This window comes from Puma concolor, chromosome A2 (genome assembly GCF_028749965.1).
Source record: "Puma concolor isolate L17-30 chromosome A2, mPumCon1.1.hap2, whole genome shotgun sequence".
Taxonomy (NCBI): Eukaryota; Metazoa; Chordata; class Mammalia; order Carnivora; family Felidae; genus Puma; species Puma concolor.
The window spans coordinates 31124879-31141641 of record NC_141668.1 but is presented as its reverse complement, the minus strand read 5'-3'; the positions used below and the strand labels follow the sequence as shown (position 1 = coordinate 31141641).

At 36.8% G+C, this 16763-nt stretch overlaps 1 protein-coding gene across 6 annotated transcripts in view; it reads left to right on the top strand.

Annotated features, from left to right (window-relative positions):
* Positions 1–16763, top strand: part of CPED1 (cadherin like and PC-esterase domain containing 1) — a 278325-nt gene that overhangs the window by 50317 nt on the left and 211245 nt on the right. For all 6 annotated transcript variants that reach the window (XM_086691526.1, XM_086691507.1, XM_086691516.1 and 3 more), the window contains exon 3: positions 14559–14665. In XM_086691526.1, the coding sequence (XP_086547652.1) occupies positions 14559–14665 (107 nt within the window). The remainder of the gene's footprint in view (positions 1–14558; positions 14666–16763) is intronic.

Sequence of the window (16763 nt, the reverse complement as noted above, 5' to 3'; positions counted from 1 at the left end):
AAAGACTCTCTTGAGTCTTTAACTGCAATATCAAAGTCATTTCTGGAAAGTATATGGAAATTTCCTTTGCTTCGTTCTTTTTAGTATTTTATTATATGGAAAGGAATGCCCCGATAGTTTAACTAAGTCCTTCTTAATAGGTATTTAGAATCGTTTCAACTAATTGCTATACAATACAACTTTGCTACGGTATTTATTTAGATTAAATTTTGGAGATTTTAGTGTGAAACTCAATTATTGTATGGATGGGTGAAAATATTAAAACTGGGGTTCTCCTTGCCAAATTTCTCCACAAAAGGTTGGCTCCTGTTTTTACTTTCATCACCAGTGCTAGTTCATGATCTTTAGCAAATACATGTTAACATGTTTTTTAATCTGATGAGATTAAAAATGACACATCAGTTTAATTTTTTACTAAAAAGAAAGTTTTACTTGCACATCAAATACAATTCTTTTTCTTATGCTAAATTTTGTCTATTTTGCTTCATTTTTATGTATAAAACTTTTTTATACAATGCATATAAATAAGAAATTTATAGAGGGGGCACCTGGCCCATGCAGGTGGTAGAGTATGTGACTCTTGATCTCAGGGTTGTAGGTTACCTAGAAAATAAAATTGGGTGTAGAGATTACCTAGAACATAAAATTAAAAAAAAAAGACGTTTATAGAAAGCAAATCCAAGTGGTACAACGAAGAAGAAAAGATCACGAAATTAAGAAAAGTTTACTGAAAGACAATTTAAAGCATAGAATATCACTTTACATTCATAGAACTGACAAAATCCAAAATTGGTGATATCACTTATTGCTGGTAGGAATTCTGGGAGTGGAAGCTCTCATACCTTGCTTGCAGAAATCTGAAATGTTGTAGTTTTCTTTTGGAAAGCAATCTGGAAAAATCTATAAAATTTAAAATACAAATACTTTTTAAGATAACAATATTTTTGAGAATCAATTTGATAGAAGTCACAGCATCAAAACGTAATAAAATATGTACATAAATCTTAAAATTAACAATGTCAGTGGAGCAGAGAGAATGATTTTACATAAGGACAATTAAAATAAAGGAAATGAGATTACTGTATGAATTTTGAGTAGTAAATAATTAGATAGAAAAATAGCAAATTATGTTCCAAGCATCTCCAGAGAGGTGGAAAATTAATGTTTGAGATAAGAGGAAACTATGATTTTGCAGAATTCTGTTAAAATAACATTTTATGAGATAAATAATACCTCTTAAATGCATAAGAACAAGTTACTTTAAAAGAATGGTACACTGTAACAGTACTTGGCAAAGCTTCACATTGACCTAAATATTCTTCATCTCATGGATAACAGAATTATTAGCCTCAGGAGACATTTCCAATATCCTTTTGGCTTCTAGGAGCAGGGCCAATTTTCTGAAAATTGTGAAGTGGATGAAAATTGTCTTAGGCGATAGCCCAGTTTACCCACTAGCCAGGTCCCTCCTTACCCAAAGCACCTACTTCAGGGAGTCAGAGGAGTTGGCCTAGGTGGTTAGGTCACACCTACCACTTGGGCCTTGTTGCTACTCACTCAGGAGAATGTACATTCCTTCATCATTAGTTTTAAGGCTCAAGGTGTCACCTGTTTTAGCAAATGCACAGTGTCAACGAGAGAAAACTGCTGAGTTCCTTTCTAGATAATGTGCTTGAATTTTAAGTGGGACCTACTACTAATGAGGTCCTCTCTTTTCCTTAGATTGAAGCCACCAATGAATGCCTTTCCTCCTATGGTAAGAAGGCCTATTGAAGCAGCATAAAAGGGGTAGCCAGGAGTTGGGAGAGAAGGTTATTCCTTGTGTTCTCTAAATTACACTTATATTGCTCTGTACAGAAGCCTTAAATAATAATCTACAAGACACATAGAAGATGTTGCATTTTGTTTCTTGAAATAAGTTCATCATCTAGATCTAGAATTTATCTGCCCATGTATACCTACCACTCACCTATTTATTCATTAAACAAATACTAATATAAAGCTCATCAAGTACCAGGCACTGTTCTAAGCACTTTACAAATATTAATTCCTTTAATCCTCCTAACATTCCCTAAGTGTTGGTATTATTATTACAACTACTTTTTGGAATGGCCGTGAATGAGCTCACTAGATTATCTATTGCTTGATTTGAAAATGGAAGATAAGACTTGCCCATAAATATCTTACAGAAATCTATGATTGGGTTAAATACATCTCCAAAGAGATGGAAAATAGTGCATTATGAGTAGGAGATATGTAATCTTAAAATACTTATTGCATTAAGTAATAAGCCATTGAGGGAGTGGATTCTTTTTCTCATGTTAGTGGATTATAGTTTCTCAAGCCTGAGTTCTCATCTGTGCTGAATTAGTGTGGAATTGTTCGTAGAGTAAATTTTAAATCGATGACTCCCTCCGCCCTCTCACATTGTTCATAGTCCCCAGTGCCTTATTAAAAAATGTTAAACCAGACATGACTAGCTTGCATTCACTGCATTTAAAAAAAATTTTTTTTCAACGTTTATTTATTTTTGGGACAGAGAGAGACACAGCATGAACGGGGGAGGGGCAGAGAGAGAGGGAGACACAGAATCGGAAACAGGCTCCAGGCTCCGAGCCATCAGCCCAGAGCCTGACGCGGGGCTCGAACTCACGGAGCGCGAGATCGTGACCTGGCTGAAGTCGGACGCTTAACCGACTGCGCCACCCAGGCGCCCCCATTCACTGCATTTTAAAGAAGTCATGCAAAGTGATTTTTAATAAAACCGGAAGAAAAAATGATATTTGGTTAAATGAAGTGTCACAATGCTAATTATACACTAAAACCTCCTGTTCCATAATGTGGAATTAAGTATAAGGAATGTCTGTCAAAAACTCATGTCAAGTACTCAAGTAATAAAAGAACTCAATGTGTGGGTGCCTGGGTGGCTCAGTCAGTTAAGTGTCCAACTTGGCTTAGGTCATGATCCCGTGGTTTGTGAGTTCGAGCCCCGTGTTGGGCTCTGTGTTGACAGCTTAGAGCCTGGAGCCTGCTTCAGATTCTGTGTCTCCCTCTCTCTCTGCCTCCCCAGCTCATGCTCTATCTCTTTCTCTCTCAAAAATAAATAAACATTTAAAAAATTTTAAAAAAGAACTTAATGTAAAGCTCTAACCTCATAACAAGTGTTACCAGTAGGACATTATAGTCAGGCATCAAGTTATTGACACTAGATACTCAAGTTATATTCAATACATGGTTATTAAACAAGAACGAAGGGTAGGATGCTAAGGCTGGCATTGTTGGGACAGACAGAATTTCAAAGATGAGTGAGACCTTTCAAGGAGCTATAGGGCATAGTTGTATATGAGTGCTTCTCAAATTACAGGCACATTTAGATTACCTGGGGATCCTGTTATTGACAAATTCTGATTTGGTAAGGTCTAAGTTGGGGGCTGAAATGTTTCATTTCTAACAAGCTTTCAGCTGATGACAATGTTGCAGGGCCAAGGACCACTGTTGAGTAGTAAGGATGCCCATGTTTAACTGTAATAAAATATTCCAGAACTGTAATGAAATATTCTGCAAATAAAATATTCCAGAACAGAAAAAGTTGCCAATTCTGAGTGTGGGGATCTTGGCAGGTGTGCAAGTAGAATACTTGGTAGGTAACAATGAGCTCTCAAGTAGATTTTTGAAGGAAGAGGGTCAACCGCATGAGCTGCATGCCAGAGACACACAGGTCTGTAAGTGCTTGGAGTCTCAGGGACCAACAAGGGGTTGATGTGGTGGAAGAGGAAGTCAGGGGCTGCCTTGACAAGACTAGATTGACTAGAAGACTAGGTTAGGGCAGATGTAAAGAGCCTAGGTTGTATTGCTAAGGAACTTGATCTGCGATGGGCTGGCAATAAGATGTTTCTAGAGGATGACTCTGACTGTAGAGGGGAAGTGGGTTAGAGAAGGAAAAAGAGTAGGGAGAGTAGGAGACTTTGCAGAGAAGATGAAATCTTAGATTTAGGGAATGTGGTAGAATTTGGAAAAGTCAGGAAGTTATTTAAGAAGTTCAAATTTAAAATTGATGGGAATTGGAAATGAATGGGATGTGGAATTGAGAGACAGGTACAAGTTGAAGACGACCTTATGCTTTCCAGCTTGAGGGAGAAAGAGAGGCTACACCTTTGGTAATAAGAAAAGTGGAAGGAATGACAAGATTTTGGCCAGAGATAATGGGTTCAGATTTGTACTTGTTCAGCAGGGCATTTGTTCTAGAATGTAACTGGAAATGCCTCTCTGAAACATGAGAAAGGTAGAGAAATGTAACTTTGGGAGTCAATGCAAAGAAGCAATAGCTAAAGCAATGGATGTAAATAAAATCACCAAAGGATTTGACTTTAGAGAGAAATAGTAACAAATGCAAAGAAAGGTGAGGAATTTGGAGAGCTGCATGTATTAACAGGAGGCTCTCAAAACCCAAACTTGATCTAATTTTTCAGTCCTCTATATTTTAAATACCATTGGAGTTTGTATTACCAGAGAATGCATCTCACATAAAAAATAAAAACTTTTCACTTTCAGCATTGTAGTGCTGACTGGATTTGTAATACAACATCCTGAGTATAAAATCCTTAGGAAGATGTGTAATTAGTATGTGAGAGTTTATGCGTAGTTTATGCCTACATCCACATACTTAATAATCATCTTATTTCCTCTGGAGGATTTATTTATTCTGCTTTTAAATACTGAAGTCCATATTTTATTCAGGTTTTCTTGTTTTTCTACATAATGTCCTTCTTCTGTTCCGAAGTCCCATCAGGATATCACATTACATTTAGCCATCATGTCTCCTTAGGCTTCTCTTAGGCTTCACAGTTTCTCAGACTTTCTGTTTTTGATGACCTTGGCAGCTCTGAGAACTGGTCAGGTACTTTGATCTTTCTCTACTGGGATTTGCCTGATGTTTTCCCCATGATTAGACTGGAATTATGGTTTGCAGGAGTAAGACCACAGAGGTAAAACATCATTCTCATCACTTCGTATCAAGGGTATATATTATCAACTTGCCTCATAGCTGTTGGTGTTAACCTTGATCCCTTGACTGAGGTAGTGTTTGTCAGGTTTTTCATTGTCGCTCTTTTCCTTCCCCTTTCCATACTGTACTCTTTGGAAGGATGTCATTATGTTCGGCTCCCAGAAAAGGACCAGGAAGTTGTGCTCCACCTCCTTGAGTTTGGAGTAGCTACATAAATTATTTGGTATTTTTCTACTCACATGGTTTGTCTCTTCATCCCCATTTATTTGTTAATTCAGATAATTTGTTTATATCAGCGTGGACTAATCGATAGTTACTTTATACTTTCGGTTATAATCCAATATTACTTATTCTGTTGCTGAAATCACTCCAGTTTTGACCATTGGTTCCCATGTCCCTGTCACATACTTCCATCATTGCTTTCATTTGTTTAATTATTTGTTTTGAGCTCTTCCTTACTTTCTGGTGCAATGATGCTCTAGTATCGGCTTCTATATTTACGACTCCAGCCTCTTGAATAAGCCATTTCTTCAAGGACCTATGGTTCCTTTTATTGCAGAATGATGTTAGAAACCAGTATCTAGGCACTAGGTGTAGCCTTATTTTTTTTAATTGCTGCACTGTTCATTCTTTTAAGGTCTTCTAAGCTGGTGAGGATTCCAGACATTTAGAAATTTGGTAAAATGCTATAATGAGAGTTTTATCCCAGACAGACAACAGTCTTGAAAGCGGTGAAAGTTTAAACACACATTCAGTACACTTCACTAGCACACTTACAGAAGTGCCATGAAAATCTTTAAAAATATTTTTAAAAATACGTGGGGCGCCTGGGTGGCTCAGTTGGTTAAGCGTCCAACTTTGGCTCAGGTCATGATCTTGCGGTTCGTGAGTTCGAGCCCCGCATTGGGCTCTGCGCTGATGGCTCAGAGCCTGGATCCTGCTTTGGATTCTGTCTCCCTCTCTCTCTGCCCCTCCCCTGCTCACGCTCTGTCTCTCTCTCTCTCAAAAATAAACAAACATTAAAAATTTTTTTTTAAATTAAAAAAATATGAAGGAACTTCAGCAAGCCTTCTAAAGTAAATATTTCTTGCATGTATTTCGTAGGAATAAACTGATCTATTTCCTTTAAAACTCTTCTTTTAAAAAATGTTTATTTGAGGGAGGGAGAGAGAGAGAGAGAGAGAGAGAGAGAGAGAGAGAGAGAATGCATGCATGTGGGTGAAAGGCAGAGGGGAGAAGAGAGAATCACAAGCAGACTCCACACTGTCAACACAGAGCCTGACGTGGGGCTTGAACTCACAAACAGTGAGATCATGACGTGAGCCAAAATCAAGAGTCGGAGGCTTAACTGGCTGTGCCACCCAGGAACCCCATCCTTTCAAACTCTTCTTTATGACAAGTTTCTTCAGAACGGGAGTCTTAAACTTTTTCAAAAATTTAAGCACGATATTGGTTTCTTAAGCTTATGAGTAGAGCAGAAGAATTTCAGGAGCTCAAAACTCCTCACGGAAATGATCTCATTGATTTTCACAACCTCTCATGGGGCAGAAAGAGGGTAGATAGTAGAATAGGAAAGCTTGATTTCTAGTGTGGATTTGGAAAACCCAGGGGAGAATGGCTTAGAGTTTCTCTGTGGTAAAACACAAAGTTTTTATCATCAGCCCTTAAAGGGTAAGGAGCCAGAGGTAGCATAAGCAAAAATCCATGACCAGATTTTTGGGGTAAGAAACTTTAATTAGATTTTGTGACTATGTTGTATAATTTATTGAAGATCTAAAGATTCTGTATATATAATTTCTCTTAAATTCTGAAAATTTCCATATTGAATCCAATAAACATCTAAGTGTCTACTATAATCTGTGTTAGATACAAGAACGTGAATAGTTTTTGTCCTTAAAGAACAGCTGTGAATAAATTTTACTATGGGTCCTGGGTTGCTGTTCTGTATAAGAATACAGTTAAAGGAACTGGTTAATGCAATTTGAAAGATTCAGGAAAAGATACAGGTATGTGCAGTGGCTAATTTATATCCAAACAAACTTATGGGGTTATCAAGCATAGAATCTAATTTTTCATCAATAAGTTGATAATGTATTCATGAAATGTCACATTATTTACTAATTCTGATAAAGGATGGGTACAGAGAAAATAAGACTTTGTTATTCAGCAAGAATCTCACAGTCTAGTGGTGAACAGAAAAAGAGTATACAGATGGAACTGTGAATATATGAAATATTCTTATGTTATATTATAAAGGAATATTATGTATTGTTTAAAATTAAACATTTTGTGTATTCCATGCTAAAAAAAAAAGAACCCCACACATTTTAGGAAATCACTGTACTTGTATCCTTATGGAATATAATAGTCTAACACTGTGAATAAGTAAATGAGGCTTGGCTTTTGTAGCTATGTATCTTGGAAGCTTTTGGACAAGTTTATTTTCCAAGTCAGACTTTATAAATCTTTTCTGCTTCAATTTGATGTATGTGTTCACAAAAAAGTTTCCACTAAGTAAAGCGCTAGGAATCTGCTTTGTTTTTTATAATTTCTTCAAATGCTAGGAATGGTTATTTTATTTTCATAGGCTTACTTCTCTCATCCTTACTAAGAACCAAAATATATCTTTAGGTCCTCTTTGTAAAACTACTTTAAAATTGTCCTCACTGCCTCCATTTTTAATTTTTACAATGTACTGGCTTTTGATTGAGTTTTAATTGTTGATCTGTTGCTCACATTCAATTGTATATTCACTATGGATCTCACAAATCTATAGCAGCTGTTTCTGAAATCGCAACCACTATTGTAGATACTAAGGATATAGCAGTGAACAAAATAGACACAGTCCTGCCCTCATGGAGCTCACATTCTAAGGGGAAGAGGCAGGCAATAAATAAATAAATAGACAAGAGATACATAATCTGTCAGATGATGATAAATGCTGTAAAGAAAAATAAAGCAGGAATAGACTTAATATTCTGAGATTTTTATATAGTGTGCCAGAAAATAAAAACTGTCATTCCTTGAGAATAAACAGCATGTATATGAATGATGATATCTCAGAGCTGTCTGTTGTTCTCTGGATCGAGTAACTGATCTGGTAGACTCTATCAATGAGGGAGATCATTTGTGAGCCAGGAAATGATTGTTTGCTTTACATGGCAGCCTGCCTATGAGGGACTGGAAATATTCTAGAGTCAGCCCTTGCTCCATAGGGCAGATGCTTGATTAAAACAGAAACAAGAACAGAACCTTTAAAAATAGCTCTTACTTTTAACACTGAGATGTTACTTGGTTCCAGAGAACAAGTAGAGAAAGATAAAAACTAAAGTCAGTAGTTGTTTACGTCTGAATAAATATATCCGGACCCAGACAACTCCCAAAATTGTCCGGGGAGTCTTCATTGCTACCCGAGCCAACACTAGGAGGCATGATAGTGTGGTATTATCAGCAACTTTGTTCCACAGTTTATGGGGAGAAGCCTATAGATTTTTCATGTTTTTGTGATTATGAGATGGAGAACAGAACATCCACATCCTGTTTTCCTAGAACAATGTCCTGTGACCTCTCTATTTATGGGCTTGGCTAGTCTAATCCGGGAGCTAGTCTTGCTCTGGTTGCTTTGTGACTGCAAAAGAAATCATTTTAATCATCTAAAAATCTAAGAAACTTTTGGAGATTTCTTTTCAAAAGTAGGTGGTAGCCAAGTTAATATTTATGGTTTCTGAGTACATGTGCAGTTGAATATTCCTTCCTTTTAAAGATCAAAGCACTTACTTCTCAATTACCAGTGGTAGCTAATAATGTTTGGGGGCACTGTTGCTGGGTGAGGGTCTAGGAATACCCAAGATACTTGTTAGACTCCTTTTTTCCTCTGAGGTCCCAAAGGAAAATAGATGCACTAGACAGTAGTTGGAAAAAACACCAAACCTATATAATTCCTCTTTGTCTCAGTACCCTCTCTCATAAAGAGTATGGAATAATTGCTTATACCCCATAATGTTGTTAGAAGTTCTGCATAAATCAAAATATATAAGGTATTCTCTATTGCCTCCCTGGTTTTTAAAGTGATGATGATATAATGGTTATGAACCCTTAGAGCTAAATGTCTGTGTTCGAATTCTCTTCCCACCACTAACTAGATGACTAGATGATGAGTTTGAGCAAGTTATTTAACCTTACTGTGCTTTTCAAAACAGAATAATCATATCCGGGAGGATATTGTGTGGAATAAATGAATTAACACAAATACTTTGAGCAGTACTTGGCTTACTGTAAGTGGTCAAGTAAGATGTACTGTTGATATCATTACTACTACTACTATTTATGTATTTATTTATTAGTGTGGCTTTGGCACCCAAATCCTAATGCAATATTCTAAGGAGCTAGGCTGAATCACATAAAGGTCTCCTGTTCTGTCTGCCGGGGAAACCTAAGAAACCACCATCCAGGTTGGCCAAGGGCAGTTTTGCCTGTTTTTTTTCAAATCCACATCTGACTTCTCCACTCTTACACTCTAATGTCAACCTTTTGGGACAGAAGAAGTACATCAAGTAAGGCCAACATAAAGAATGTTTGCCCTAATGCCAAAAAAAAAAAAAAAAAAAGAAGAAGCCTGTCTTGGGCTGCTTCTAACTATGGCAACAGTCCTGAGACAGGCTGAATGTCTTAAAAGAGTCCAAAGAGAGACTGTGGGTGAGAAAGAGAAGGGATCAGGCCCACCTAGGAGTGGTACCTGGGTCACTCTATCAGTTCAACTGGAGAGAGAAGACATAAGTGAAAAAGATTTCCATAGGCCTCTCCTGATTTTTCAGGCTCCTGAGAAAAAGAATTACTCTAAGAGACCACACGTCAATTCTTACCAACTTTATCACAGCCAATAAAATGTCTCCGGAGTTGAAATGACCTTGCTCAACCTTGTGGGAGAGCATGGCCGGATCTGGAGATCAAAGGGTGTGTTCAGACATCCTTATAAGACCAACTGACCAAATATCAATTTGCCCACAGTCATCTTAACAAGACCAATTTACCTAATGAACAACTCTAATTCACTGAAAGCTAAAGCCTGGAACATCAACTTGCTGAATGGGCAATTCATGTAAAACGGACACACGGTGTTTTATACCAGGTCTAGGTCTGGTTTGCCTACTAGAGGCACAGCCCAGGCAGTTAGGGCCTGGGGGACCCACATGGTAAACTGGAGAAAATGCGGGAGGCTGTACTCCACTCCAGTCAGTGGCTGCCTTATAGGATATGGACCCAGTATTACCACAGCCTCCAAGTTTTCAAATGAAGGCAGAAATCTGGATTTTTATATGAATTATGCTGACATTTGCATTTTGGCAAATACTTAAAATTTAAAATGAAAACAAAACAAAAATTGTGCAGGCCAAACGCACCCCACGTGCCGTTTGACTCTCCCTGTGTGCCTGCAGTCTACAGTCTCTGTTGTACATCCTGGGCGTTTGCCTACTAAATGCTCATGCTTTCAGCTAGTTGAGCATGGCCCCAAAGCTCCACAATACTTGCAGTGTGTAATTTTGCTGAAGCACAAATCTGTTTCCCAAATGCTCCAAGTTGACTTATGAATGTGACTTACTTAGCTGGTGAATGTGCTTATGTCTGTACCCAATTTCCAGATTTCAGTGTGGCTTTTGGGGTTTTTTAAACCAAGTTTGAGTACATAGTGCCATTCATGCAACAAATAAAAGCTCTTGCTTTAAAAAGGGTTGTGGGAATCAGGGGACAGTGTTGACTTTTAAGGTTGGAGATGGAAATGAAGAGAAAGTGAAAAGGTCTACTCAAGATTTAACTAGGAGGTAGAGTTTAGGAAGTTTGAGTAGGAGTCAGGGAGGGTATCTGTAAGAATTTTGAGTGGAAACAATCAGCATTTTTCAGATTGTGGTGGCAAAGAATTAGGCAAGAACTATATGAAGAGATTACTTGAAATTTTTGGTTATACTTTACTTTCATTTTAAGAGGAAATTTATGTGCTACAAAATATTTTTGAAATTTTAATTTTAAATTTAAAATATTCGTTAAATATTTTTGAGAGGTACGGGGTAACCCTTATGAATGTCAAGAAACTGTAGCACTTTACAAGTTATCCTAAATTCTTTTTAGTGTTCAGGTCTCTCAAAGATTGCCGAGGTCAGTGACCACTTTTTTTTTTTCTGTTTACATTCATAATTCTAGTAAAATGTCCTGCTCATAGGAGGTTCTTTATAAATTAAATACTTTGAATTATTTAAGCATGTCTTCCCATTTTAAACATTTATGGCTTAAATATATATGTCTTAATCAAATTCAGAAATTGTGTGTATGTCTTGGGTAGTGAAGGGGAGCTTGCATCAGACTTGGAGAAAAATGAAATGTACTGTGTTTTTAATGCCTAAACAATACAGTCCATGATTTTTTCTAATTTTATTTTTTATATTTTAAAATTTACATCCAAATTAGTTAGCATATAGTGCAACAATGATTTCAGGAGTAGATTCCTTAGTGCCCCTTACCCATTTAGCCCATCCCCCCTCCCGTAACCCTCAGTTTGTTCTCCATATTTATGAGTCTCTTCTGTTTTGTCCTCTTCCCCTGTTTTTATATTATTTTTGATTCCCCTCCCTTATGTTAATCTGTTTTGTCTCTTAAAGTCCTCATATGAGTGAAGTCATATGATATTTGTCTTTCTCTGACTGACTCATTTCACTTAGCATAATACTCTCCAGTTCCATCCATGTAGTTGCAAATGGCAAGAGTTTATTCTTTTTAATTGCCGAGTAATACTCCATTGTATATATATATATATATATATATACCTATATATACCACATTTTCTTTATCCATTCATCCATCAATGGACATTTGGGCTCTTTCCATACTTTGGCTATTGTTGATAGTGCTGCTATAAACATGGGGGTGCGTGTGTCCCTTTGAAACAGCACACCTGTATCCTGTGGATAAATGCCTAGTAGTGCAATTCCTGGGTCATAGGGTAGTTCTATTTTTAGTTTTTTGAGGAACCTCCATACGGTTTTCGAGAGTGGCTGCACCAGCTTGCATTGCCACCAACAAGGCAAAAAGAGATCCTCTTTCTCCACATCCTTGCCAACATCTGTCGTTGCCTGACTTGTTAATGTTAGCCATTCTGACAGGTGTGAGGTGGTATCTCATTGTGGTTTTGATTTGTCTTTCCCTGATGATGAGTGATGTTGAGCATTTTTTCATGTGTCGGTCATCTGGATGTCTTAGAGAAGTGTCTATTCATGTCTTTTGCCCATTTCTTCACTGAATTATTTGTTTTTTGGGTGTTGAGTTTGATAAGTTATTTATAGATTTTGGATACTAACCCTTTATCTGTTATATCATTTGCAAATATCTTCTCCCATTCTGTCAGTTCCCTTTTAGTTTTGCTGATTGTTTCCTTCACTGTGCAGAAGCTTTTTATTTTGATGAGGTCCCAGTAGTCCATTTTTGCAATACAGTACATGATTTGAAGTCCTCTCTTTGCATATCCTTGTCTTCTTAAAATATTTGGTTGAGTATATTATGTCAGGATGTTTCTTCTAGGTTTTAGTGTTTCCTGGGCTAGAAATAATATAAAATGGAACCATCTTTGTTTTTTCCCTTTTGAATCCATATCAAAAGGTTTTGGCTGAAAGTGCCAGGTGCACATTTTAAATAAGGTATTGGAATCATCACAGAGTATTTGGTTTTGGCTCAAGAAATCCATTTAGAGTTTCCTTCAAAGTGAGGATGCATGGACCTTCCAAGTCTAATGCCGAATGGCTACTAGATGGAGAGATTTCTCTCATCCCCAAATCACCTGTATCATTTCTCATGTCCCTTTGAACTATTGCACTATATTCCAGCATCTTGAGATACATCACGCAACAAGAGACAAGAGCTTAACTTGAGTTCAATTGTCTGGATCCCTTTGTTTGGCAGAGAGGTTTCTCTTCTAGGAACAGGACAATTACAGAGGAATCAATAGCCCAGACAGCACAGAGCTTGTCAAATGGTAAAGGACTTGATTAGTGCAGAGTGAAATTTCATTCCTAATTGTCATAGATCAGTCTTCGTTATCAATCTTTTTTTTCCCCCATAAAGTCCTTCTTTGAAAGCATTATGCGTTCAAGTGAGAAATTCTTTTTTTATTAAAAAAAATTTTTATGTTTTATTCATATTTGAGAGCAAGAGAGACAGCACAAGTGGGGGAGGGACAGAGAGAGAGAGGGAGACACAGAATCCAAAACAGGCTCCAGGCTCTGAGCTGTCAGCACAGAGCCCGACGCAAGACTCGAACTCACAGACTGCGAGATCATGACCTGAGCTGAAGTCAGATGCTTAACTGACTGAGCCATCCAAGCGCCCCTCAAGTATGAAATTCTTTCGGGAAATTTTTAAAGACAGGATTTGGTTATTTTCAGGCTTTGTAGAAGCCACTAATACCTAATGCAAGAGGTGACTTGTGAGATCTGGCATAAATAGTTACCAAAGGAATATGATCTCAGGATTGTTTAACTCCAGAAGCCATGCGTACAGAAATTGCTTGATTTTTTTTTTAAAGTAGATTTCCACCCAAAATGGAGGAAGTTTTACAAGTAATATCAATCCTTTCATACATTCTTTAGTGTTCTTTTTTGCCTGGTTATTTTTGAGATACCTATTTCTATATGCCTTTGAAGTAACATGTTTACCACTCTGTCCTGGGGCTAGTTATTCATTCATTTATCAAATATTTTTAAAGCACCAATTATATGCAAGACATGTTGATAAAAACATATAAATAAATCAGAGAGACTAAGAGAAAACAAACTCATAACACACAAATGTTAATTTTCAATGTTCAAGTATTATGCAAGAATGTACTCTTCTGAGATTATTTTGGCAAGTTACTAGGACTTATTGGCAAAGGGCTTTGTCTTTGGTAAATAGCTGAAATATTATTTGCTTCAGTCCATGTTATACTCTGTATTTTGAGCTCAATTCTGCTGTTGATAACTAGACCACAAATTCCTTTTAGACAAAACCTGTTTTTTAGAATTTTCATTGAATTTTATTTTCAATACTGCAACTTTTTCTTTGGAAGAAATCTTATAAAAGTATATCTGATGTTAAGATTTGTGAAAAGTAATGGTGATATCAAAGCCTAGAACAAAATATTTGTGTTTTGACTTCTTATCATTATTTGATTTTGCAACCATCGTCTATTATCTTAAAAGACTTTATAAACATCTTTCCTCCCAATCTCCAAATAAGACTTTGTGTATTTATAAAATTAGTGGCTTAAAACATTTAAATTTTAGACTTTTAGGAATTTTATGACATTGCGTTAGATAATTGAATTTTCCCTAAGATACAATAGTAAATATAAAAATGTTTCTAAATTAGAAAAGTTGAATTTCAGTTACTTTGAATATTGACTTTAAAACATATTCAGAATCATTGTTACTTGTGTTTTATATTTTAAATAATAGCATTCTTAAATCTAAGAATGGTGCCTTCAAAAATCTAATAAAAAAATATTTGTTTTTCAATATTCTTTTGCCATTAGGTGATTTGGGCTCTTGGGATCTGCTCATTTGCCTGTCTTCTAGGAAAGCTGGTGGAAAACCTTGCATATCCAAGGAAGACATGTGCCAGTTAGGTTTACATCAAAAGGTAATTTTTTTTTTTCAAAATGGTTACAGATTTTAACAGCCCTTGGATATTAACAGCAGCATATCTTGGTCCATAGTATTTTTTTAATGTGAAAAAAGCATCAAAATTTACAGCTATTTCTCAGTAGTGAAATAATATTATAGTAGCTACACTGATCATCTGATATATCTGTAGTTGACAATCTTGATAAGTCCTTCCTCCTTGTAACTCCTGACTCCATTGGCCTTTGGGCCGAGAACATTATTTTTGCTCTTCTTTTCCATCTTTGGCCATTCCTTCTCTGTTTTCTTCATAGCCACCTTTTGTCTGCTCATACTTTAGATTCCTGTGTTCCTCAACACCACTCCCAAGGTTGTTGATGATTCCCAAAAGTACATCTAAAATTCAAGCACTTTCCCTGGCATCAGGCTCGTGTGTATAATGCCTGCTGAACATCACTTTTATATCACACAGACACCTCAGAGTCACCATGGGGAAAACTCACTCGTATGTTCCCCAGTAAATCCACTTCTACTCTTGCATTCAGTAGCTCTGCAGAACTTCTGTTATATTGGTCACAAGCATGAGCAACCACTGTCACTCCCTAAGGTGGAAATCTGGCCTTTACCTCTGATCCCTTCCTCTCCTTTGTGGTCTACATTCTATCAATTACTAGTGCTAAGGAATTTAACTCCTAAATACTTCTCAAGTATATTATTTCTAAAATATCCATGCTCACTACTTTTATTCTGGCAAGATAGTCACCATATCTTACCAGGTTATTACAGAATCCTCTTTACCGCTTTTTCTGAAGCAAGTGTTCTGCCCCTGAAATCCATCCTGCCCAAAGTTATCAGGATAAAAAAAATATAAAATTCTGAGCTAACCTAGTTAGTCCTATACTTAAATCTTGAATGGCTTTACATCAACTATAAGGTAAAGCCTACAGTTTTCTTCCCTGTGAGTATTGGTCAACCTCCAAGCAGGAGACAAATTCCATACTTGAAAGGACTTAACTGAAGGGAAACCAATGAAAGAGCTATTTACTGAGGTTTTGCCAAGATAAGAGAAACAAGATTAGAGAGAATGTAATTAAAAAGATTGGGAAAAAAAAAAAAAAAAAAAAAAAGATTAGAGGCACCCAGGGACCAGCAGCATCATAAAGTTTTACCACCCTTGGTCTGAAGAAGGGTTTATAGAGGGAATGGTTAGCAAAGCCTAATGAGAGCTGGAGCCAAAAAAGAGGGGTCGCTGGAAAGGAGCTATAAAGTAGGGGAATGTAGCCATTGCCAAATCATAAGCCTGCAGAGAGGAAGCCAGGGAGATGAGTACTCAACCTCTCTTTACTACCCCCCAAACTCTTGCCAAGGCCTCCTGTTGGTGCCACGCATCATTCCAAGTGTTCACCTATTTATGCTCATTCTTTACACACAGGAGACTGAAGCACAGAAAAATTAAGAGAATTTCCCAAGTCCACATAGATAATAAATGAAGCAACCAGGATTCAAACTCAGGCAGTTTGACTACAAATTTTGTCTTCCTAACTACATCACTATAAAATTTTTCTAAATAAATATTTAAGACAGCATTTACAGCCTATTCTCATGAAGATTCTTAAAGAATGCATAAGTTCTAAATGATACATATTAGATAACTGTCACTTTGGAGCATGAATAATTTGAAGCTTTATGAACCATGACTTATTTATGTAAACATAAATATTCAAAACAGAAGTTGCTTCAGATTTGTTGGGATTTTTAGATGAACAAAGAAAAGGGCCTCTGCTCAAATTAGGATTACTAATCACATGAGAGCTTTGGAATCTAAGTGCTTAATGAAAGTGATCATAAGATTTGTTATAAAAAATGAGTGGCCTGGAGTCTCTCTAGTCAGAAGGAGAGTAACATGATTTTAAAACTGTATTGGTCCATGTGATGCAGAAAGTGAAGTGAGGTCCACTATTTGGGGTAACACTAAGTTTAGTAACTGGGACTGTATTTCACCTTTAACAGAAAGGTTCTACTGTTTCAAGAGCAGAGGGATTCATTTCTAGCTCTAAATGTTTGTAGGATTAGCAGTCCCTAAAACAGTATGCTGTTTTTAGTACCCGGAGCACTGA